The sequence below is a fragment of the Trachypithecus francoisi genome, unplaced genomic scaffold (genome assembly GCF_009764315.1).
Source record: "Trachypithecus francoisi isolate TF-2019V2 unplaced genomic scaffold, Tfra_2.0 Lachesis_group3, whole genome shotgun sequence".
Lineage (NCBI taxonomy): Eukaryota > Metazoa > Chordata > Mammalia > Primates > Cercopithecidae > Trachypithecus > Trachypithecus francoisi.
Window position 1 is genome coordinate 103,566,037 of NW_022681468.1, and position 26,093 is coordinate 103,592,129.

Below are 26,093 nucleotides of genomic sequence, written 5' to 3' on the forward strand. Positions count from 1 at the left end.
TTGATGAAAACAAACAAACAAAATCAAATATACAGATAAATTAAAAAACAAGCCTCACAGCTTCATTAACTTGACACGGCTGACCATTTGAAATGTAAAAATTAAAACCAAATGGAAAATGGGCATCCTTTATGATGATTTCTTTTGTTTTAAAGATATATGAATATCATAAAATATAATAATAAATCTAACTGATGTGGGTTAAACTTAACTTTCTATTAGGTGTCTAGAGCTGCAAATTCCTCTAACATCGCTTGTGAACAAGCGATGTGTTTTGAACTCACAGATTCTGTGAAACCGTTGCTGATTGTGTCTCCCTCCTTGTGAGTTTTGCCATAGACCCCAATTCCAACCTGGCTGTCCATCTCTTGTAGGGGAATACACCTTCCTTGACAGCTTGCATATGTGCACTAATCTTATGCTTTGCTTTGTTTTTTTAAAATCTTATTTTCCATTTTCCCTGACTGCATCATTTCTTTGTCATCTTGCTCTATTTTGTATGATTTTGTAGGCCATCACAAACCATTTTTGATATAAGATTACGAAGAACTAAATGCTTGTTGCTCCTGGGTGGTGTTTGGAGATGGGCTCTCTGAGAAAAAATCTGGTAGTGAATTTCCAACAAAAGCACTTGGATTTGGCCTGTTGTACCTGGGCACACACTTAGACAAAAGAGCCAAGCCTTACCTTTCAACCTTCCTGCTGCATTCTTCAGAAACACACTCCCATCACGTACAAGCTTCTTCCGTTTCAAATCTTCCTTGGCAAACATCTGACCACTCTTCATCCTCATGATTGACTTGCTATCTGTCTTTGTATAAATCTCATTGAGACGCACTTTCTTTTCATAACTTGCCACTTTGCTGTCTACAGCTCCAATCACATCCTTCACCAGGCTCAAGGACTGTGCTAGATCTTCCTGCTCCACTTCATTGTCTTGGAAGGAAAGAATAATTCTGCTTTTTATGGCTCCTTTTGGACCAGGGCAGAAGCAAGGGAATCCTAACTTCTCTCTTCATATCATCTTTTCCCTTGTGACTATGCTATCAGAGGGAAGCCAACACGTCAGAGGTCATGTGCCTATCCCTCTTGCTGTCATAAGTTTGATTCTAAAAAAAGCCAGAAGTTTTCAATGATTTAAATAATATGCAATCATATGTTGTGCTCTAAAATAAAAGGAACTAAAGATTTCTAGGACGAAGGTAGTAGCAGGAAGAGCAACCAAGTTTTTTTAATTTGTATCTTTGTGCTACTTAATGTACTGCCTTGTAATCTTTAATATAACTGCCTAGGAACAGAATTAGCCAAGAGAGAGAAACCAGTAATTACTGATTAAGTGAAAAACAGCAGCAATTCTAGCACTTCTGGGAAGAACTGGTGGAAATTATCTCCCAGCCTAGTGATAAGAGAATAGTGTTCAGGTCATTGAATTCTGGATGGAATCAATGTGGTCCCTTTCCTTTTTGCTATCATCCACCCTAAGCCTGGTAACATAACAGTCCAAATTTTCATTCAAGAAAATTATTTTCAAGATAAAACACAAGGTCTCTTTTAGACCTACTAGAGCATGAAACAGCACTTCCATGGGGCCTCCAGGACTATTGGCCACAGAGGAAACAGTCCATTGCCATACAAGACTGAGTTAGAAAGGAGACTTACCTTTGGTACACTGCAATATTCTTTGGAATAAAACTGGGTACTTGGTAATCCGCTGAGTTACGAGCAATATGCACTCTGGAATTCCAAGCCTTCTAACAACTGAACTGCTCATCTTCTTCTGCAAGGGAGTAAACAGACTGTGAGGAATCACATGAAAAAGGCTCTAGTGAAAGCCGACAGGGACACACTGCTCTCAACAATGACGGGGGCTTTCATGTTTCTTGTCAATACCTTTACAAAGGCTTGAAAACGCTTATCCTTGGCATAAAGGTCTTTGAAGTAGTTTACAGACTGGTTATGTTGCCCACAAAACTTGCCATACGTCTTCTTTAAACGTTCTGCATTCTCACCTGAAAACTGCAGAGACAAGAGAACAGAAGTCATGCCATGGGGCACCAAACTCGTAATGCCATTTTGTAAAATGTTTCCAGTCTACTTGTAAAAGTCAAAAGTGCTTCCTCATAAATTCGCCCAAAAGAATGAAATGGTGCAGCAGCTTTGGAAAGCAGTCTGGCAGTTACTAAAGAGGTTCAACTTTAAATAGGTAGACTATATGGCATACGCATTAAATCTCAATAAAGCTGTTATACAGATTTGAAAAACAACAAAAAATTACAGAAATTTTATGTACTGTGCACACAGAAAATGTAAAATGTATTCTAACTTCTATTTGTCATAAACAGTAATAAAACAATGAGATTCAGTAGGAGTTTTTCATGAGACAATCTTAAATATCTGACCTTGAAAAGTTAGACAGACATCACAAACAGCCCTCATTACCTAGGGATCTGTTTGTACTACTTACTTCAGGCCAGTAGTCCTAATAATTCCATAAGGCCCTTAAATCATTCCCAAATGTGTGTGATCTCAATGGTTCATCTAAAAGTATGTTCACTTTGTGGTAAATCAATGAATTTCTGTATGCAGTTCATAAAATACATGCTAAGCATTGATTTCCATGTACTAAAAACCTCCAGAGGCAACACAAATTGATCCTTACCAAAAAACTTGAAAGAAGGATTAGGGTAGCTTTTCCCTTCACCATTTACCAATGGAGGAGCTGAGACAGAGGGACAGTAAGTTATCTGCTCATATGACAAAGCATATGCCCCAAAGGTTGATCCTAGTACTGGCAGTACACAGAACCAGCAAATGGACACTACAGGTTAAACGGTGAATTCCAGCACCAAGTTGTACACAAGTGCGAGGAGGTACAAATGGTAATACGAGTCAAAGTTTGATGAAGTACTCAGTTAGATGAAGTAAAAGATGAAACCAGAAAGGAGGGGCAGAGAGAGAGAAATGAAAATGCCCGAGGGGATGTTTCAGGAGGAAAGGTCATCATTTGTAGGTCTTTCTTTTAAGCTCTCTCTGTTGCAGCTATCTGTGTTCAAACATTTACCACACTGCATTTGCATTTATTTCATAACATGCTTACTTTTACTCCTAGAATAGGAGTTCCCTGAGGCAGAGGCCTAAGCCATATCATCCCCCTCTGTAGTTCCACCTGGCATTTAATAGATGCTCAGTAAATATCTGAAAAACGAATGAGTGAATGTGCTAATAAATTAATGAAGTGAAGGGTATGGGCTCAAGAATACAAAGGAAAGACAAAATGTACAATTCTCAGACAAATGTTCCAGCAATTAAGCCTCTGCTTCTACACAGCAGCAGATATTTGCCCAAAATCTTTGGGGAATCTGCATCTTTGGGGAAATATCTAGTCAGATGTACATGTTATAACCCTCTGCCTGTAAAGGTTATACTGGCAATGTGTTTTTCAAGAAGAATATTTTTAAAAGAAACATTAAAATCTGTCTATGACAATCACATCTAAAAGTACCAAAGTGACTTTTAGCTGAATTTTTTGGAGTATGACTAAAACCATACCACACCTTGATGAAAGTATCAACAATACATATTTTATTAAGTATTTTACAGATAGTCACTTATTCAATTTTCTGTGCTTCAGCTGGTTTTTAGATACATGAGATCCTTCTGATTTGAGGCAGAGGGGAAAGTTGAAGATTTCCAACACACACACACACACACACACACACACACACACCTCTTTTTTTTTAAATTTTGAGTTGGAGTCTCATTCTCTTGCCTAGGCTGGAGTACAGTGGCTCAATCACCACCACGGCTTGCTGCAACTTTGAATTCCTAGGCTCAAGTGATCCTCCCACCTCAGGATCCTGAGTGGCTGGGACCACAAGTGCCCACTACCACACCTGGCTTTTTCCTTTTTTTTTTTGTAGAGACATTTCTTGCTGCGTTGCCCAGGCTGGTCTTGAACACCTCGCTTCAAGCAATCCACCTGCCTCAGCCTCCCGAAGTGTTGGGATTACAGGTGTGAGCCACTGTGGCTAGCCCCAAATATTTAAATATTTTTCAATTTTTTTTTTTTTTGAGACAGAGTCTCACTCTGTCTCCTGGCCTGCAGTGCAGTGTCACGATCTTGGCTCACTGCAACTTCTGCCTCCCAGGTTCAAGTGATTCTTGTGCCTCAGCCTCCCATATGCCACCATGCCTGGTTCATTTTTGTATTTTTAGTAGAGACGGGGTTTCATCATGTTGGCCAGGCTGGTCTTGAACTCCTGACCTCAAATGCTCCGCCCTCCTCGCCTCCCAAAGTGCTGGGATTACAGGCATGAGCCACTGTGCCTGCCCATATTTGTTGATGTCTTAAACTATACTGTTTCTGATGACGGCACAGACTCTTGAGGAAGAAAAACTAAGTTTTACTGCGCATCTATCATAAGCATTAGGTAGTTTCTATACACACTCCCTTTAACTTCCAAAATAACATTACTAAAGAAATCCTACATCTGCATTTTACAGAAAAGGAAATCAAGGCTCCAGATAAATTAAATAAGTTCCCTGAGCTTACACAGATAATAAATGGTAGAAACAAGATGTGAATGCATGGCTATGGAACCCCATAACTTCCTCTTTTCCCAATGTATATTAAGAATCTGAGATCCTTCCTATTCTCACCTGATTGACAAGCACATCCCCTATCCTCTTGATGAGAAAGTTCTTTTCACTTTTATCCACCAGAGACTCCTCCTTCCGCTCCAGAATCCTCTGAAAGAATTGGCTATGGATACTGATCAGCTCATCCAAACAGGGGAACAGCTTTTCTACCATCTGCTGCTCAAAAAGCAGTTCTGTCATCATCCCCCGGCTGTACACATCACTCATGATCTTGAGAGTGCGGACATGATGTAACTCTGTCTGCATCAGCTCTAAAAGGAGGAAAAAGATCAAGGGTCAGGAACACTCTTTCATGAGGATTCTCCCTCAAAGATCATCTGCTGCAGTCCCAAAGCTAGTTTAGAGCCCAGTTTGAACCTTAAAATTGGGTCAACAGCTATCTTTCCCCTAAAGTGTTCCCATCTTTTTTTTTTTTGAGACAGGGTCTGGCTCTGTCACCCAGGCTGAAGTTATGGCTCACTGCAGCCTCAACCTCCTGGGCTCAAGCAATCTTTGTGCTTCAGCCTCCCGAGTAGCTGGGGCTGCAGGTACACACCATCATGCCTGGCTGATTTTTGTATTTTTTGTAGAAACGGGGTTTCACTATGTTCCCAGGCTGGTCGTGAACTCTGGGCTTGAGTGATCCACCCGCCTTGGCCTCCCAAAGTGCTGGGATTACAGGTATGAGCCACTGCGCCTGGTCAAGTGTTTTCAACTTATTCCTCCATTTTTTATGAGTCCTATTTTCTGATAATAGGTACACTGAATTCCATCAGTCTTAAATTATTGATTTCCAAAGAGGCCTTCACTGGATTCAGGACCTGTCATAACTGACTGTATACCCAGTTCTAGGAAATGACTTGTGTTTAGTCTAGTTTTTAGCATAGGTAAGGAACAAAACTGAGATATCTCTTTGTAGGACTGCTGTATAAATAAGCATTCATATATAAGTACAATGCTCAGTAGAACTGAAAAAAGAAGAGTGGGACAAAAAGAAGATAGGATACAAACAGGACCATGTCTCTGTACTTTAAAGTTTTTAAAGGGAATCTTTTCAAGAAGTCACATACTAAAAAACTGATTTTCCATAGCACAATAAATTACCGCTTAAAAATGCTGGACAATGCAAATCAAATATAATCAGAGCAAAATGAAGAATCTCACCATATATTACTTCTTGCCGTTTGACCACATCTTTCTTTTGCTGTTTTAGAAACTTGCTGTCTATTATTCGACTCCAAGACTCTGCTTCCAGCTGTTTGGAATCAATCTCAAAGTCTCCCAGTAGCTGTCCTTCATTCATGTCTGTACCTACTCCTCAATATATTAAAAAATCAATATCAGAATCTTGGGTTTGTGACCTGTAGAATAAGCCTATGTTGAACTTTCCTCAAGCTGATAGTTGACTTCATAAGATGCATGAATACAGGGGATATTCACAGAGAATACAGGGGATATTCACAGGAATATTCACATATTCCAGTACCAGAAAAAAATATCCTGTTCAGGAGTGACAGACTCTACATTCGAGATTTTGGTTAAGAGTAATAAACATGACATAAATCTAACATGATTAAGACATGACTTCTATCTACATGAAGTTAATAATTGGAAGGGACCTAGTACCTTTTCATATTTAAGAGAGCAGGATTAGAATTGCTCTGTGAGCTAGAACTGTACATGTATAAAAGTCTAAGGGAAGAAAAAGATTTGTACTAAAGAGTATGCCCACACTGAAATAAATGACATCCTTTACTTGACAGCTGCTGGATGAGTTTGATTACCCAGTCATCACAAAGCACTGGACACTTTACTGACAATTTAGAGAATCTTCACAGGTTACAGAAGAGGCAGGCACTATCACTCCATTAAGACTTATATTCTAGGTAATGGCACACACAGTCCCTACAGAGGCATAAAATATAGGCCATAACTTCCTCTTACCCTCATCAGTAAGTGATTCTGTTGATTCATTGACTTTGCTGATTTTATTTAGTGAGTCTGTTGAATGAGACAGGAATTTCCAGGTGTTTGACATGTTCTCATCATTGCCAACTCTGGGGACAAAAAAAAAAAAAAAAAAAAAACATACTGTCAAATACATTCTGATAGCCTATGGCTTGCATTCTTAAATGAGTACCTGAAGACTCCAGAATGACAACTGGCTGGAAGTACTGCAGTGACTGAAGACAAATTGCTTATGTTGGGGCCACAGCAACATGCACACTGCCTGATAACAAAGTCTGGAGCATTTAGTATCATTGTAGACTCAAATTGTGAGGACTTTTTGAGCCTTTTTAAAGACAGTGATAAGAAGCAAGGGGAACTTTCTTCCATCAAACCATGTACACATTACATAAGAAACTTTCTGTTTAAAACTTACTGCCTAACCAGTACACTTTTTTTTCTGTTCTCTAAATAACTACCGATCTAGCACTTAGAATCAACTACATTCTCATTGGACTTTCTCAATCCTAACTCATTAGCTAGCACAGCAGGCAACCAATTGATGTGTGAGTAGGCACAAAAGCAAGAACACTTTAAAGACCAACTTTTGAAAGTTACGATGTATACAAACTTCAGTAACATTACAACTTTTGAAAAGTACACTTTTGGAAATAATGAGAACATAAAGACAAAACAAAACAAAAATTCCTGAAACTTTTTAAAGGAGGAGAAAACATTAGCCAGCACAGAGATTAGGAATTACAAACAAAAGGAGACTTTTGCATATTAGGAATTTTGCTCCAAGATAGGTTAAAGAGATACTCTGAGTCCTACATTTGAAATGGCTTATTCACCTGATGGGAAAGCAGGCATCTTACCCAAAATAGTCAGCAACATCATTATCAGCCCCCTGTTAACCACCTGACAGCCCAGGCCTGGCCAGGAGACCAGGAAAGAAACTCAGTGCAAACCAGTGAGTGGGAACCTAATAGTAATAATTGGCTCAGCACTCACCTCCATGAAACTGACTTAAGTGTTAAGAGGCAAAGATGTAAGAAACAAAACAACCAGGTTTATCCGAACAATAGAAAAGCATGACATCTGTAAGTGGTTGCAACCCAAAATTCTGAATTAAATCACCCTTTTTCTTATTCCTACTTATTTTGATCTAAAAAAAAATCATCTTTTTAGAACTCAGATTCTTCAAAAGTAGGGCTGATGATATACAAAAGCCTACAGCAACCAGTCTGCTAAGGGTATTTAAAGGAGATCCTTGCCATAGAATGACCATTATGACATGTACCAAAAACATAATCCCCATCATCCTTGTCTGCACCAACCCATGACTTTATAGATTTATTTGTTTAAAAAAAAAGCTTTTTGTCAAATGATGTGATTATTATGCTCTTGTTACCTAGATGCCAACTGTGCTATCTTTAAATATCTCCGCTTACCCAGTAATGTTCTGTATGGAGACACTTTTGGAGAGCGAGACACTCTGCTGGGACCGTCTACTGGCAAATATTGGGGTGGTAGTGGTTTCATCCACCAGGAGGACTGCGGACCGAGGACGCTCCTTGGGCTGTGCGGCTGCAAAAGGAGGACACTAACTGAAGCATCACCCATCCAGTCCCACCTAGTACTGACCCATCTGACAAATAACAAGCAGAAGTAAGGCGCTTTACAGTAGATTTGCCCTGGAACTGCAAGTTGGTATAAAAACTCCATGGAGGATAGTTTGGTGATAACTACGGAAATTGTAAATGCCTATATTCTTCGATCCAGCAATTTCACTTTTAGGCTATGTTTATTTTTCAAGATATACCTGCATATTTGTGAAATGATGTTATGTCCAAAGTTATTCAATGCAACACAATAGGTAAAAGCAAAAGACTGGAAAAGACGCGAGTATCACAAGAAGACTGGTGAATAAGCTATGGTACACCACATAGCAGAATACAATGCCAGTTACAAAAAATGAGGACTACTTTCTAAGTACTGACACAGATAGATAGATCTATCTCCAAGATCTATTAAGGGGAGGAAAATCAAAGTGCAGAACAAAATATATAACAGGCTATCTTTCATGCTTAAAAGAAAGAAAAATAATCCAAGTTGTATTTACCTTAACAGGCAAACTCCAGGAAAATAAATTAAAAAAAAACTAAGAAGAGTGGTTACCTCTGGGGTGGGATAGGCAATGGGGATAAAGAATCCTGTGGGAGTATTATGTATTTTAACATTTAAACTGCAAATAAAATTGAAATACTTTCTTTTCTTTTGAGACGGAGTCTTGTTCTGTCGCCCAGGCTGGAGTGCAGTGGCGCGATATTAGCTCACTGAAAGCTCCACCTCCCGGGTTCACGCCATTCTCCTGCTTCAGCCTCCTGAGTAGCTGGGATTACAGGTGCCTGCCACCACACCCAGCTAATTTTTTGTATTTTTAGTAGAGACAGGGTTTCACTATGTTGGCCAGACTGGTCTCAAACTCCTGACCTCGTAATCCGCCTGCCTCGGCCTCCCAAAGTGCTGGGTTTAAGGAACCTTACAGATAACTGGGAGCAGCGTTCTTTAGGACCGTTCACCATGAAAACATCTGGAGTGCCGTTAGATATGGAATCTCAGCCCCGCTTGTCTTCTGGGGGTGGAACCCAAGAGTCTACATATCTTACAGGCTCAAGTGATTCTTCTGCTCACTGCTAGAGAGCACAGATTTTGATGATTTCCTTTTATTTACAGATGAGGAAAATTTAACACTTGTTTAACATCTGTAACTACAGATGACCCTTGAACAACATGGGTTTGAACTACATAGATCCCCTTATATGTGGAATTTCTTCTGCCTCTACCACCCCTGAGACAGCAAGACCAACTCCTCTTTTTCTCCTCTTCCTCCTTCTTGGTCTACTCAATGTGAAAACGACAAGGATGAAGACCTTTATGATGATCTACTTCCACTTAACCAATAGTAAATATATTTTCTCTTGTGTATGATTTTTAAAATAACATTTTTTCCTTTGGCTAAATTTATTGTAAAAATATAGTATATAAGACATATAGGCCGGGCGTGGTGGCTCAAGCCTGTAATCCCAGCACTTTGGGAGGCCGAGACGGGCGGATCATGAGGTCAGGAGATCGAGACCATCCTGGCTAACACGGTGAAACCCCGTCTCTACTAAAAAGTACAAAAAACTAGCCGGGCGTGGTGGCGGGCGCCTGTAGTCCCAGCTACTCGGGAGGCTGAGGCAGGAGAATGGCGTGAACCCAGGAGGTGGAGCTTGCAGTGAGCTGAGATCTGGCCACTGCACTCCAGCCAGGGCGACAGAGCAAGACTCCGTCTCAAACAAAAAAAAAAAAAAAAAAAAAAAAAATAAGACATATAACAAACAAAATGCATTAACTGGCTGTTTATGTTATTGGTAAGGCTTCTGGTCAACAGTAGGCTATTAGCAGGTAAGCTCTGGGGGAGTCAAAAGTTTTATGTGGATTTTTGACTGCATGGGGGCGGGGCTGGCACACCCATCGTCTGAGTTATTTAAGGGTCAATTCTAATTTGTTCTCACAGTGCATATTTCTCATTAACATGACTAAAGAGGAAACTAGAGATCTAATTTGCTAAAGTGGTCACACTGGCACTTGGGAACATTTTTTCTTGGTAACTGACTTGCTGTCCCATTCACAGGCTGTATTATCTGTCCACCCCCAGGAGTGTCAAGAGGTGAAGGAAATAAGATTGGGGTGGTAGCTACGACTTCACAGTATTTCACGATGTCTTTGACTCAATAAGCATTAATATAATCATTAATTTCCAATTCAAATTCTATTTACAAGATGATGACACAATAAAACAGCAGAAACCCAACATACTACAACCCGACCAGATTCTAACTGCAGGAAGTACACAAGGGGTATGGGATGTGGATCTACCCCTCTTCCCCCACCCCCATCCCCACCTAAGAGGAAAAAAGCAAGTAGGTAGAAAAGAGAATGAGCTTAAGAGTTAAAGGGCCTGGGGCATAGCCTGAATGTTTCTGAAGACAGGTCAGTGAGCAGATAAAATCGGATAGAGGAAGAAAACACTAGTTCTTGAAGAATGGCAAGGATGTGGATGGGTCAGAAGAAAAATAGAGGACAATTCTGATGAGAAGAACCGTGGGAATGAAGACAGAAGTAATTATGTAGTATTAATGTAGAAGGGAGACACAGAATAGAAAAGGAAGCAGGTAGAAGGAATCAATGAAAAGGCTGGAAAAGCAGAATGATGTTAGGCAGAGCTCATAATAACTTGTATCTAAAAGCCAGCATGGGGGAAGAAAATAACCGCTCTCCTTATTTGTAACCAATCTGTATTCTACCCAAGTAAGTGACTCAATGTTGCTGCTTCCTTATTTGTGATGATTATAGCAGTGAAAACTAACACTTAGGGAGTGTTTACTACTAAGTACTTCACAGGTATGATCTGATTTAAACCTGACTACCACACTATGATACTATTATCATCCCCTTTTACAGAGGAAGAAAACGAGGCACAGAGAGGTTTGGTAACATCCACAGTTACACAGCTATTAAGCAGTGGTGTCAGACTTGAATCTATACAATTAGAATTCACAATCTGTACTCTAGACCACTATGTTGCCTCAGTGGAGTACAACAGGAGTAAAAATATTTGTGGCAGAGCCAGGTACGGTGGCTCACGCCTATAATCCCAGCACTCTGGGAGGCCAAGGCAGACGGATCCCTTGAGGTCGAAAATTCGAGACCAGCCTAGCCAACATGGTAAAACCCCATCCCTATCAAAAATACAAAAATTAGCCGGGTGAGGGGGCTTGCACCTATAATCCCAGCTACTTGGGAGGCTGAGGCAGGAGCACTGCTTGAACCTAGAAGGTGGATGTTGCAGTGAGCAGAGATTACGCCACGCCACTCCAGCCTGGGCGACAGAGTAAGGCTCTGTCTCAAGAAAAAAAAAAAAAGAACACTTGTGGGGGTCGAAGGTAATAGTCATGAACCTTGCACATAATACGCATTTGTTTTTAAGACACGAAAATAAGAAAGAAAACAGACTTATGAAACAACAGATAATGTCACACAAAAAAAGCATTTAATGAAGCTAGACATAAAAAGTATGTTGAATGGGTGAGATCACAGACTGAAGTGAGTGTCAACCTGGAGAAGCTCCTCTTCTAGTCATCTCCATGTGAAGATGGATAATAAGCAGATTAAACATGTCTAAAGGGAATCACACTCTTGTGGGAGTGAAGACTAGTACAGCCATTCAGGAGCTATCTGGAGGTACTCAGAGAAACCAGGTATAAAGCAGTGGTTTTCAAGCTTGAGTGGGCATCAGAATCACCTGGAAGATCTATTAAGACACAGACCAGGCTGGGTGCGGTGGCTCATGTCTATTATCTCAGCACTTTGGGAGGCCAAGGCATGAGGATTGCTTGAGGCCACGAGTCTGAGACAAGCCTGGGCAACATAGTGAGACCCCATCTCTACAAAAAAAATTTAAAAATCAGGTATGGCACCTGGAGTGCTAGCAACTCAGGAGTCTGAGGCGAGAGGAGTTCCTGAGCCCAGGAGTTTGAGGTTACAGTTAGCTATGATGACACCACTGCACTCCAGCCTGGGTGACAAAGCAAGACCCTGTCTCTATTAAACACACTCCCACGCATCACAAAAAAACACAGAATGCTGGCCCCATCCCACAGTTTGTGATTCACAGATCAGGGTAGGGCCCAAGAATCTCTACTTCTAAAAAACTACATTTTCAAGAACATTGCCTGGGGAAAGTCTCACAGAGGCTCCCATGGAGCCAGCTAACAAGATATTAATCACTGCATTATTTATAGTAGTAGCTGGAAACAATGTAAATATTCTGTCTCCAGGGGAACTTAAAATGTGAAATATGCTTATGAAAGAATAGCCTGCCATAGTCTGAAACAACAGCGTACAATAATAACATGCACATCTCAAAACGGTATTGAGTGAAAAAAATAAGCAGAATATATAAGTCATATTATCTAATTTAAATTCACATAAAATAATACATTTTTTTCAAAGTATACATATGTCTAAAAATATGGCAGATTAGAAGGACATACATTAAATATACTACAGTGGGAATGAGACAGGGAATGGGGAGTGAAAAGGGAAAAGTATGAGTAAAACCAAAGTGGAGTCTTATATGCACTGTTGAAAATAGTTTGATGTGAACGGAAGAGTGTGATTTACCCAATTCTGAGTAACACTTGAATAATAAAAATAGAAATAATAAAAAAAAGAACCATTTTCTATAACTTCTCAGTTTATAAAGAAGTTTAGGCTGGGCGTGGTGGCACGTGCCTGTAATCCCAGCTACCAGGGAGGTTGAGGCAGGAGAATCGCTTGAACCCAGGAGGCGGAGGTTGCAGTGAGCCAAGATCGTGCCAACGCACTCCAGCCTGAATGACAGAGCAAGATTCCGCCTCAAAAAAAAAAAAAAAAAAATCTCATTTGATTCGTATGATTGTAAGGCACTGCAAACAAGTCTTTTAATTCCCAACTATTATTAAAGAGGAAATTGAGATGCACAGGGGTCACTTGCTTAAACACACAGGCAAAGGTGCTGCCTTTAAGCTAATACACAGACTGTTTTAGAAACCTTCCAAGAGGGTTTGATGGTATAATGTTAAGGTATGGGTCAAGGAATCTGCAGGATAAAACAGCAGCCTTCTCTCACCACAAAATAGGTATTCATATCTTGACTATGAATAATAATTGAATATTACAACAGCATTTTCACATTCAGAACCAGAAAGTCAGAAAGTGAATTGAGAGGTGGGCTGAGCTACTTACGCTTGCTTCTCATAGTGACCGTGGGTAGTGATGATGTGTCATGTGCCTGAAGGCTCCCTTTGGGCTGCTAAAGAGAAAGAAAGTAAGTCCATTGACAATTCACCTCTGTCAAGCCCTGAGAAGCTGAGTAGGAAGGGAGCAAGCAGTTCAGCTTCCTTTCCCGTTCCGCTTTCCGCACTGCCCTAAGCACCCTGTGTCTCAGCCACAGTCGCCCTCAATTGCCATCCTCTAAACCTGCCACGTACTCCGATGCTGTCTATCCTGCCTGGAATGCTTTTCTCACCTTCAGAGGCATGGCATTCTTCCCCTTCAAGACTATTTAAGTGTTGCCTCCTTGGTAAAGCCATCTATAGCTTCTCTCCTCTCCTCACCCAAGGCAGTGACTGGCACCCCTTTCTCATTTATAGTATCTGTCTGCCTATCTTCCCCAGTAGATTGCTGGTGCCTTAAGGGCAGGATCTTTTGACTTTTGCATTTTATTTTCAGTGACTAGCATTATAAGGTGCTGAATTATTGGGTTTTGCTGTAGCCATGTGACAAAAATACCTTGAGAAATTATAGATTGAAGCAATTAATCTGATAGGTTACTGCCTATTTAAAATGAAATTCCAGGCAGGGTGCAGTGACTCATGCCTGAAATCCCAGCACTTTGGGAGGCCAAAGCGGGTGGATCACCTGAGGTCAGGAGTTCGAGACCAGCCCAGCCAACATGGTGGAACTCTGTCTCAACTAAAAATATAAAAATTAGCTGGGCATGGTGGCAGGCGCCTGTAATCTCAGCTACTTGGGAGGCTGAGGCAGGAGAATTGCTTGAACCTGGGAGGCAGAGGTTGCAGTGAGCCAAGACTGCACCATTGCACTCCAGTCTGGGTGACACAGCGAGACTCTGTCTCTAAAATAATATAAAATAAAATAAAATTCCCCCTTTTAGGTTATATTCTCTCACATGGGAGATGCTATATCTCTATTATGATCATTCTGTATAAACTAGTACATTTACAACAATTGAGTCTTACCAGAGATCACAAACTCAAACAACTATGGTGCCGGCAGGTAACAAATGACAGAAGCAAGCTGGGGTGGGGTGGGGTGGGGTGGGGTGTGGGGAGGCAGTGGCGGCCTGGAACTGGCATATCCTGTCTAAAAGAGGCAGCACCACTCAGCTCCAGCTATCCCTCCCACCCTGCAGGCTCCACGGATGGAGCAGACTCTTGCCTTCAGCCTGCTTAATGAATTTGGAGCTTATATTCTAGTGGGGGGAACATACAGACCATAAGAAATCTATGTAATAATAAATAAAGATGGGTAAATACAGACTCTAAGAAGGTGGTAACTACTATGGAAAAAAGGAAAACCTGGGGAGTGCTGGGTACCGGGAAATATCAGGGGGCCGAGGGTTATAAATCTTTCAATTTTTTCAGGAGAACTTAAGAATCCAAACTGATACAAAACATGATTTTGAAAGAGCTGCACTAACTCACATTTTAAAAGTACTACATGAGCCAAACAAAATATATGTCCGCGGGCCGAAGAAGATCTGGGCTATCTTATTTTTTGCCATTTTGATGCTAGTTTTAGTGCTTCTCAAAGTGAGGTCCTTGGACTATCAGCATCATCTGGGAACTTCCTAGAAATGCAAATTCCTGGACTCTCCTCCAGAATCGGAAACTCTGGGAGTGGGGCTCAGTAAGTTGTCTTTCTTTTTTTTTCTTTTTTTTTTTTTTTATTGAGACGGAGTCTCGCTCTGCCGCCCAGGCTGGAGTGCAGTGGCCGGGTCTCAGCTCACTGCAAGCTCCGCCTCCTGGGTTTACGCCATTCTCCTGCCTCAGCCTCCCAAGCAGCTGGGACTACAGGCGCCCGCCATGTCGCCCGGCTAGTTTTTTGTATTTTTTAGTAGAGACGGGGTTTCACCATGTTAGCCAGGATGGTCTCGATCTCCTGACCTCGTGATCCGCCCGTCTCGGCCTCCCAAAGTGCTGGGATTACAGGCTTGAGCCACCGCGCCCGGCCTAGCCAGAAAGTCTTACCTTCATTTTGACCTTTGCACAGGAGGCTAGACTTTCTCGGCAGCCTTTGTGGACAAAAGCACTGCAATCTGAAAAGAAAGCAAACCCAAGGTCACATGGACAAAGCAAACAGATTCCAGATTCTGAGTTTCCACTGCTGCCACAAGTGGCCTCTGAATTTCAAAGTGAAGTCACTCACATGTGAGAATGTGACTAACTGAAATTACAGATTGCAGTCCTCTTCTAGGAAGCAGGTCTGTGATGTTATTTGGAGGAGGAAAAACATAAGCAGATGTGATTTCTTTTTTTTTTTTTTTCCCAGTGTTCGTGTCTTTATTTGGAGACTGGGAGACAGATTACAGTCTAATGAGAGGAACGACGACTCAAGTGATCTCATGGGAAGGGTGAGTTTCCTGGCCCTCAGGGAGTGACAGATGTGATTTCTAATTAACAAAAACTAGTAAGTCTGGAACTTTTCAGACAGGAAGCTGAGAGACTACCAAAACTAAAAGTGAAAGTGTCTGCCATCAATGTGTAAGTCTAAATTACAAATAAATACATAAATAAAGCCCCTAACAGGGGTTACAAAATTTGTATGACTGTAATAAAGCACAGAATATAAAATCTGAAAAGTTTAACTACGCTGGGCTTTTTGCAACCCATTCTCTGAGACAGGAACCACACACGAAAGGTCATCAGAACCCTACATACACCTCTGGGAACTGTGACTTAAGAGAAAATGGAGACTTCTTGAAAGATAAAGCAGAGACCACAATTTGGCAAGGACAGCATTGTATCTTAATTCCTTTACTTTTCACTCCCTTGGCCTACAAGGGCCACTGATGTAAAAACCCAGGCCTCTGTGTCTCAGAAGGCTTACCATCAGCTCTCAGCGCTGCTATAAAATCACATAACAGAACCATTCCAGGAAGCCAGAGGTAAAGCAGAAACAAACGAAAGATCTGTCTGTGGTGACACTCGAAGAGGAGACACTCTCATGGGAAGGGCTCACTCAGGAAATCAACCACAGATACCCTTCACTAGGCAATGCCTCGCAGACTGATTCAGGAAGCGTCACAGGTCCTGTCTACACCAACTTATCAGTTAAGGGCCAACATCTCTTTAGCCCAGACGTATGGATCTGGGGGTGACTGGAGTGGTGATGGGGAGGGGAGGTAACCAGAAAGGAGACTGCTAGAATCCCAGACCTCAAAGGCCTTTTCCATTCCTTTTGTAACACTTCCTTTAACAACTACTTGGTTCACAGGTCTCCTCCTTAATACCACCGGCACAGTGTACTGAGATTCTCTTGGGTTTTTCTCTATACCCTTTCTGGGGCAGGGACCATTCACCCACTGCTGAATCTTCAATTAAGCCTCTCTAGCATAGTGCCTGGCTCATGCATCCTATTCAAATGCCCCTCTGTAGGCTCTACTATGCCTATTTAAACTAAAATTAGATGAATGCCCTATTACAGCCTTGATTACAGTATGTCAAACATCAATTTAGTAACACAAAAGGACAAACAACTGTCAAACTAAATTTGATGTAGGTCCTGGCTTTGCTTATTAGTTAGTATGATCCTAGTACAAGTCCCTTCTGGACAGGCCCCCGTTTCCTCATCTATAAAATTAAAAAGGAGGAATCACATTTTCTCCCAGGTTCCCTCTGCTGTGATTCTATTAGATGGGTAAGTGAGTTTCAGGCTGCTGGACCCACAGCAAGAAGCATAACAAAGTGGCCGAGGCAAACGACTTTATTTTCTAGTAAGCCAAAATGTGTCTCTGCCCATCCTCACAAGCACTATTCTTACTCAGGGTGTATGGTGCACCTCCCCTCCTCTGCCACAGAGATGCCTGGGACTTGCAGCTGGCATGCTCCTTTCTGGTTTCTTCCCCTCCCATTAGTTGATCCATCATCTCCTTCTCATGCACAGACTTGAAAGCCCACCCCACCCAAACCCTTTCTCTTCACAAATCGCAGCTCAGCTAAAGTCTTTCAAATACATCATCTTTAAGTCCATTTCTCTTTCCCTTCTACACAAAAAGTATGCAAAGACTATAAGCAGGCAAAGTCAATGATCAGTAGATCTATGTCTTTCAGCATGCTGAATCCTCAATACATAATACTGAAGAGAATAAAGCAAATCGCAAAATGAGAGGTATTGTATGGTAGCATTTATGTAAGCTAAAAACAAAAACAAATTATATGTTGTTTATGTATGAGAATAAATTATAAAACACAGACTACAAATGCACTGAATTCATGACAGTGCTTGTCCTTGGGGAGGAAGGAAGATGCATGGGGCAGGGAAACAAAGGGGAATCCGAACTTAATCATAATGGTTTCTTAAAAAGTGAAACAATCTGAAGCAGTATGACAGAATATTACTATGTGTTCATTTTGAATCATGGACACATATGTGTTAAATTACCTATGTATAATACTTTGTATTAACATTTTTCAAAATTAAAAAAATTTTTAATTTTTAAAAAATCATCACAGTCTGTCTTTCAAAGTTCCTTGGATTTGCTTATAAGCATTTCCATATTCTTTTGAATAATCCATTTATCACATCTTGTGATAACTTAAAAATAAGATTTTATTGTCTTATAATCCAGTTATAAAAGCACATTTTTTTCTTTCGTTTTATTGAACATCTAGAATATTTTAGGCACCTAAAGGCAACACAGGAGGTGGTAGATTTGCTAGAGAACCAGCTACTAACTCTGATCTGCAAAAGTGACCAAGAACACTATGGGCAAAATTTGTTTCCAAGTTCTGTTCTTTCTGTTCCTTTCTTCCCAACCAGTTCCAACACCCTACAGAGATTTAAACAATGATGATTTTTTTTTTTTTTTTTTTTTTTTGGAGACGGAGTCTTGCTCTGCCACCCAGGCTGGAGTGCAGTGGCTGGATCTCAGCTCACTGCAAGCTCCGCCTCCCGGGTTTATGCCATTCTCCTGCCTCAGCCTCCCGAGTAGCTGGGACTACAGGCGCCCGCCACCTCGCCCGGCTAGTTTTTTGTATTTTTAAGTAGAGACAGGGTTTCACCGTATTAGCCAGGATGGTCTCGATCTCCTGACCTCGTGATCCGCCCGTCTCGGCCTCCCAAAGTGCTGGGATTACAGGCTTGAGCCACCGCGCCCGGCCAACAATGATGATTTTTAAGGGAGTGGCACTATCACTTTTAAAAAGGCTTCAGCAATATTCAAACTCTCAGGCTAGTGTCTGAGTGTCTGAGATGAATCATAAAAGCAGAAAAAAAAATCATTTAAAATGTGCTTCCAGTAAAGAACTTTTCATATAAATTCACTTTTAATTAACTGAAACATGTCCCCAAACCCACAACCCAGTTGGAAGTTTAACAGGCTCTATATTATGGTCACGAGTCTTGTCTTAGTGATAGTTTGCAGGGACATCTCCTTAAGATGCTGAAGTACCTACTTGAAAAACACTCAACTTGTTTCCAAGTTGTCCTGGACTCAACAGTGACAGTTTTAGTGCTGTGCGTGGGTGATTTAGAAACTTCAGCCCCACTGACATCAGCCAAAGTCATGAGATTAAAATCTTACTCTCTGTTTGGGAAAACAGAAAACTACCAAGAACACAAGAATTGAAGGCAAATCTAATACATTTTTAAGCTCTCTGCCACAAACCATACCATGCTGTTATGAAGATCAGAGAAGAATTATCTGGCCTTTTATTTATTTATTTGATAGATTTCCTAATAGCAGCAGGCAATATGCTTTTATTTTTTAAAATTCTTCAAAAAGGTCTCAGCACAGTGGTTTATGGGAACAGAGCTAACCCCTAATTGGATTCCTCTGAACTTAAAACAAACAGCCCAGCTTTCAACTTCTTTCTTTGCTACAAGGAGGCATCAAACCAAAGAAAATGAAGTTAAATCCACATGACTAGAAACTATCATCTATCTATTGCTGTATCTTTTTTTTAGCCCATGCCACCAACCACCAAAGATCTTTGGAGAATGGTTATATACTATGTGTTTTTTATCTTTGGGAAGAAAAATAAAACAAATCATTAGCGAGGCTAACTTAAGAAAATCAACTTTATACAATGATAAGAGGAGTGGCTATGCAAACTGAAATGAAATGACAGAATATCAAAGGACTGCCTACATAGAAACGAGTCACCTTTGTGAGCTAAGTCATATGTAGCCAGGGCTCTGACAAAAGAGGTCTTCTAGTACTTTAGTCCACTGACCATCATTTGGGAATAGGCTGAAGACTTCTGACTGTTCTGCCTACAGATGTGAGCAGCAAAATCTAACTGGGAAAAATGACCTGATCCTTCTCCAGGACACGAGTTGAAGACTTACCTTTAAGGACAGAAATGTACAACTTTCTCCTATCATTTCAACTCTAATCAAGAAAATGAAAATAAAACAAAAAAGTTATATATGAGCAAATTTAGAAATGCATTCTACAAAATTCTTTCTGCAACTTCTTGTTTAAAATCTTTAACAAGGGCAACACGCCAAAACCCCACCTCTACAAAAAACACAAAAATTAACCAGGTATGGTGATGCATGCCTACAGCACCAGCTACTTATTAGGCTGAGGCAGGAGGATCACTAGAGCCTGGGACGTCAAGGCTGCAGTGAGCCATGATCACTCTGCTCCACTCCAGCCTGGGCAACAGAGTGAGACCCTGTCTCTCAAAAAAAAAATTATTAAATATATATATATTTTATTTTTTTGAGATGGAGTCTTGCTTTGTCACCCAAGCTGGAGTGCAGTGGTATGATTTGGCTCACTGCAGCCTCTGTCTCCTGGGCTCAAGTGATTCTGCTGTCTCAGCCTCTTGAGTAGCTGGGATTACCGGTCCGTGCCACTACGCCTAACTAATTTTTTGTATTTTTAGTAGAGATGGTATTTCGCCATGTTGGCCAGGTTGGTCTCAAACTCCTAACCTCAGGTGATTCACTCAGCCTTCCAAAGTGCTGGGATGACAGGTGTGAGCCACTGCACCTGGCCAATAAATAAAATATTTGGGGGATTTGAGACATCACCCTATCTGGACTAAGAGTGCTTATATGCCAAAGGCATGTGAGATGTTCTTGTAGCTGGTGTAATAACCACAGTGCTGATGTACAGAACAAGAGGAAAGCCACAAAAAAGAGCCAAATCATCTCAGCTGAAGTAGCCCCAACAGCAGTTTTCGTAAGAACACTGGTAAACAAAAATGAAACAAAATGAAAGTGTTCTGCTTAAAAAAGAATTGCCTTTATTGCTTAGGGTCTTTTTTTTTTTTTTTTTTTTTACCATCCTTTCCCCTAAGTAATAAATTTCCTTCCTTTAATCAATATGTATTTTACTCTCTCACATAAGCAATGAACTATATAAATGCCAGAAAACTGTCTGTCCAGAGAGCAACTTTTCCTGACAAAATCAGAAGCAAAATCTAACCATCACACACATTCTAAATTCTTGTGTTTCCTACTTAGATTGCAGCTGGTTTACTTGTTTATTTTTACGTAAAAGAAACAACCTACCACAAAAGTACTGAAATGCTGCTAGCACAATAGAAAATAAATCAGCAATAATCTCAGTATCATTTTACATCTGTTTAAAGCAAGCAAAACAGAACCACTGGCAAGACCCCAAAACCCGAACATAACAAATTCCTTATTCTGAAGGACTCCACTAAGTCACTAAGATTTTCAAAGAACAAATTATTTGTGGCAGCTGGAAAGAACAGCTGATTACTCAAGGACAGCTTTACGTAACAAAGAAATAAGAGTTGAAAAGACATTCCTCTATTAACTCTGTGAAAGTCACCTAATCCTAAAACAAGAGTAGTTTTGGCTGAGATAAAAAAAAGTCCCAGTTTCTTGTATAAATCATCATAATATATCATCATGACGGATTATATGGCTGATCTTTCTAATCACAAGTTAAAGGTGACTAGGCAGTGCTGAGGGTATGAAGCTCTATCCAGGCATCAGCCAAACATGGTTACGCTTAACCACAATGGGAAGCCACTGTCTCCCAAGAGCACAAAGGTTTCCTAGGAGGTAAATGACTAACTGCATGGACGCTACATTTCCTACAACTCCTGGGAAGATCTTGGATATGAGAGGCAATGGAGGGAAGTGACAAAAGATTCTGGGTCCCCAAATTACTCATATTTTCTACTTCCTGCCAAGATAACACATGGAACTTCATACATACAAATATTCAGGTTCTTCAGGAAGCTGAAGATAATCAGCCCATTACTTCGGTTCATTTGAGAAGATGATTATATACTATTTTGGTGCTTTCAATCCTTTTTGCTCCTTTTTTTTTTTTGAGTCAGAGTCTCACTCTGCTGCCCAGGCTGACGTGAAGTGCAATGGCGCGATCTTTCGCTCACTGTAACCTCTGCCTCCTGGGTTCGAGCACTTCTCCTGCCTCAACCTCCTGAGTAGCTGGGATTACAAGCGCCCACCACCACACCCAGCTAATTTTTTGTATTTTCAGTAGAGACAGGGTTTTACCATGTTTGCCAGGCTGTCTCGAACGCCTGATCTCGTGATCTGCCCACCTTGGCCTCTCAAAGTGCTGGGATTACAGGCGTGAGCCATCACGCCCGGCCTACCCCCTTCTTTTTATAAGAGGCAGGCTGCAGACTGTCTTACACAAACCTTAATGCTATCACTAGATGTTGAGACTATTTCAGCAGTACTTCTGGAGTAAGGTGGTATGCAAATTAAAGAATGTATTTTTGAAACTTAGGTGTATATTATTAGAGTAACAATCAAGCCCAACTTAAACTATTCCTTTTTGCTGTCTGATTCTTTTCAGTTTAAACCTCAAACATAGCCAGGCGCAGTGGCTCACACCTCACCAAACTTTGACAGTTTGAGGGGGGTGGATCACCTGAGGTCAGGAGTGCAAGACCAGTCTGGCCAATATGGTGAAACCCCATCTCTAATAAAAATACAAAAAAAATAGCCAGGTGTGGTGGCATGTTCCTGTGGTCCCAGCTACTCGGGAGACCGAGGCAGAAGAATGGCTTGAACCTGGGAGGAGGAGGTTGCAGTGAGCTGAGACTGCGCCACTGCATTCCAGCCTAGGTGACAGAGATGCGCCACTGCACTCCAGCCTAGGTGACAGAGACAGACTCCATCTCAAACAAACAAAAAACAAAAAACATCCCTCAAATATGTTACATCTTTTTCCTGGTTTTTGCTGAGCAGGCAGAACTAAGATAATCTCTGATGTTCGATTAGATCAAGCTATTACCAAAAATCAAAGAACTAGCAAAGGTTATTATGACCCCTATCCCCACTGACAGACTTCCCAAACAGACAAGACTTTAGTCTAGTGATAACACACTGGACTTCATGAAATAATGTGCTTCCAGAAAAAGCAAATTCCTTGGGTGACTTCATATGAAAATTTATAGGTTCAACCAAAAAAGTCCCATTCCACTTATAAGTGTTTATCAGCACAGAACCGGTAGCCAACCCACTATTTCACTGGTTTTCCAAAACACTACAAAAACTCTCTAAAAAGTCTTATATGAAATAAAATATTAATATACTGTGTTCAAATGTGTAAAAGAGTACAGATTTATTTTCTGAGTTGCAATTTTAATATTTACTTTTCAAGTTAATGAGAACAATGAAGTTGCTGTGATGAACTAAAAAATGTGAAATCAGAGGTACATGACATTTGCAATTCACTTATCTACCATAACCTCTAATTTATTTGTATATTTAATTTCGAGTACATGATACAGAGAACATCTTAATGTTCTTCATGTAGATAAATAACCAAAATTAGCAGCTTTTTTTTAATGGCTTGCCTTGCAATCACAGTATAATCTTCAATTAATTAGAGATGGAAGGAAAAATACAAATGAGTAGGTAGGCTAATATAGCTAAAGCTAATATATTGATGTTAAAATCTGGGAATTATACCTTTAAGAATGTATGTTTTTATGTAGTTTTAAATATATATATATAAATTCAGAAATCTGTGGAACTTCCAAACACAAGACATCCTGAAAGCTACTGCCCTATCCATTAAACTATTTAATCACTATACAGAAGTGTGGCTGAGAATCTCAGAGTCTCAAACCTTTCATACAGTTTTCCCCAATCAATACCAAACCCTACACAAGTGATTCTTCATGGGTAGCTCTGGCATCACTGGGAAATGGAAGTCTACAAGAGGTAACCCAGATCTTGCTCTCCAGAAGTGGTTCTAGCACATATGACAATGATACCATAAGGAGTCCAATAATTTGTGGTGTCCTAGCTATGTGTGCTTCATCATCCAGGGAGTCCAGTAAAAGATAATTTCTATTATGTTTAACAAGAAGATGTATCAAGAAAGCAAAAATGGGCTTAGGATGCCTGTGCATTCTCCTACATTAACTGAATATTTTTGCTATCTGATAAATGTATTATATGCCAGTTACAGGTTTAATTCTGAGTGATAGTCTAATGTAGACCAAGACTTAATACAGCCAAAGAGGGCAAATTTCAACTATTTGTAATCTAGAAATAATGTATATACACAAGTCAATGGCAATACAAAGCTAAATATACACTGGCATATATTAGACAACTTATTTTAACCTGAACTTAAAATTGCAAAATTATCTGGAGCTAGTCATGGAAAGGTACAGCCACTCATTATAACCATAAACCAACAATTCTTAAATCTATTGTCCTCTATAGCACAAGATTCTTCGGGTCTTCAAGAAGATTGTCTATAACTTTCAACCTTAAGTCTCCTGATGTTTCACATCACAATCCAGAACTGAGAGTTGGTAGATCAACTATCCTATTTCTGATTCAAGCAGGTGCTATCAATAACAGTGGTAGAACAACTCTCCTTAAGGCTTATAAGCTTACTCTGTTCTGGTAGTAATTCTGCTTTGTCCATTAAATTCTCGAATCAAACACCAACCTATTTTGTGCTTCCGTCAGAGATCAGCTGATAAATAACTAGAAAAACCTTTGAAACTATCAGTGGTCCAATATCTACATTTTATTTTTAGACATACAAATAATATGTAAGTACATTCTTTAAAAATTCAAACAATAGGCCGGGCGCGGTGGCTCAAGCCTGTAATCCCAGCACTTTGGGAGGCCGAGATGGGTGGATCACGAGGTCAGGAGATCGAGACCATCCTGGCTAACACGGTGAAACCCTGTCTCTACTAAAAAATACAAAAAAACTAGCCGGGCGAGATGGCGAGCGCCTGTAGTCCCAGCTACTTGGGAGGCTGAGGCAGTAGAATGGCGTAAACCTGGGAGGCGGAGCTTGCAGTGAGCCGAGATCCGGCCACCGCACGCCAGCCTGGGCGACAGAGCGAGACTCCGTCTCAAAAAAAAAAAAAAAAAAAAAAAAAAAAAATTCAAACAATATAAAAGAATAAAATAAAGAATCCTCTTCGGCCGGGCGCGGTGGCTCAAGCCTGTAATCCCAGCACTTTGGGAGGCCGAGATGGGCGGATCACGAGGTCAGGAGATCGAGACCATCCTGGCTAACACGGTGAAACCCCGTCTCTACTAAAAAATACAAAAAACTAGCCGGGCGAGGTGGTGGGCGCCTGTAGTCCCAGCTACTCGGGAGGCTGAGGCAGGAGAATGGCGTAAACCTGGGAGACGGAGCTTGCAGTGAGCTGAGATCCGGCCACTGCACTCCAGTCCGGGCAACAGAGCGAGACTCCGCCTCAAAAAAAAAAAAAAAAAAAAAGAATCCTCTTCAACTCCTTTTCTCCTTATTTCTCTTTTTTTTCAGATTGTTAACAGTTTGGTGTATAGCCTTTGAGATATTTTTGTACATTTTCTTTTTTTTTTAATAGATAGAGTTTCACTTTTGTTGCCCAGGCTGGAGTGCAGTGATGCGATCTCGGCTCACTGCAACCTCTGCCTCCCGGGTTCAAGCGATTCTCCTGCCTCAGCCTCCTAAGTAGCTGGGATTACAGACGTGCACCACAATGCCCGGCTGATTTTTTGTTTTTTAGTAGTGATGGGGTTTCACCATGTTTCCCAGCCTGGTCTCAAACTCCTGACCCTCAGGTGTTCCACCTGCCTTGGCCTCCCAAAGTGCAGGGATTATAGGTGTGAGCCACCGTACCCGGCCTATTTTTGTAAATTTATATAAACTACTGTTTTCCATAAACTGGGATCATGCTGTATATACTGTTGTATTTACTGACTTTTCAACTCATCAAAATGTCTTGGAGAGCTCTGTCTGTACCTGCAGATATCTCCCAGGGCTTGGCATACTATGGTCCTTGGGCTGAATTAGGCCCATTGCCTATTTTTGTAAATTTTTTTTTTGAGACAAGGTCTTGCTCTGTTGCCCAGGCTGGAGTGCAGCGGCTCAATCTTGGCTCACTGCAACCTCTGCCTCCTGGGTTCGAGTGATTCTCCCAACTCAGCTTCCCAAGTAGCTGGGATTACAGGCGTGCACCACCATGCCTGGCTAATTTTTGTATTTTTAGTAGAGATGGGTTTTCACCATGTTGGCCAGGCTGGTCTCAAACTCCTGACCTCAAGTGATCTAACCACCTAGGCCTCCCAAAGTGCTGGGATTACAGGCATGAGCCACCGTGCCAGGCCTGTAAATAAATTTTTTATTGGAACACAGTCACATCCATTGTCTATGGTTGCTTTTGTGCTCCAAGGACAGAGTC

At 40.9% G+C, this 26,093-nt stretch overlaps 1 protein-coding gene across 15 annotated transcripts in view; it reads right to left on the reverse strand.

The window, feature by feature from the left end:
• AKAP13 (A-kinase anchoring protein 13) overlaps positions 1 to 26,093 on the reverse strand; it is a 364,057-nt gene that overhangs the window by 23,073 nt on the left and 314,891 nt on the right. For 10 of the 15 annotated variants that reach the window (XM_033189117.1, XM_033189122.1, XM_033189120.1 and 7 more), the window contains 9 exons: positions 15,450 to 15,517; positions 13,423 to 13,489; positions 8,040 to 8,175; positions 6,583 to 6,695; positions 5,803 to 5,955; positions 4,660 to 4,910; positions 1,891 to 2,016; positions 1,660 to 1,777; positions 688 to 936 (listed from right to left, as the gene is read on the reverse strand). In XM_033189117.1, the coding sequence (XP_033045008.1) occupies positions 688 to 936; positions 1,660 to 1,777; positions 1,891 to 2,016; positions 4,660 to 4,910; positions 5,803 to 5,955; positions 6,583 to 6,695; positions 8,040 to 8,175; positions 13,423 to 13,489; positions 15,450 to 15,517 (1,281 nt within the window). The remainder of the gene's footprint in view (positions 1 to 687; positions 937 to 1,659; positions 1,778 to 1,890; positions 2,017 to 4,659; positions 4,911 to 5,802; positions 5,956 to 6,582; positions 6,696 to 8,039; positions 8,176 to 13,422; positions 13,490 to 15,449; positions 15,518 to 26,093) is intronic. The other 5 variants (XM_033189119.1, XM_033189131.1, XM_033189121.1 and 2 more) reach the window with 3 other exon arrangements.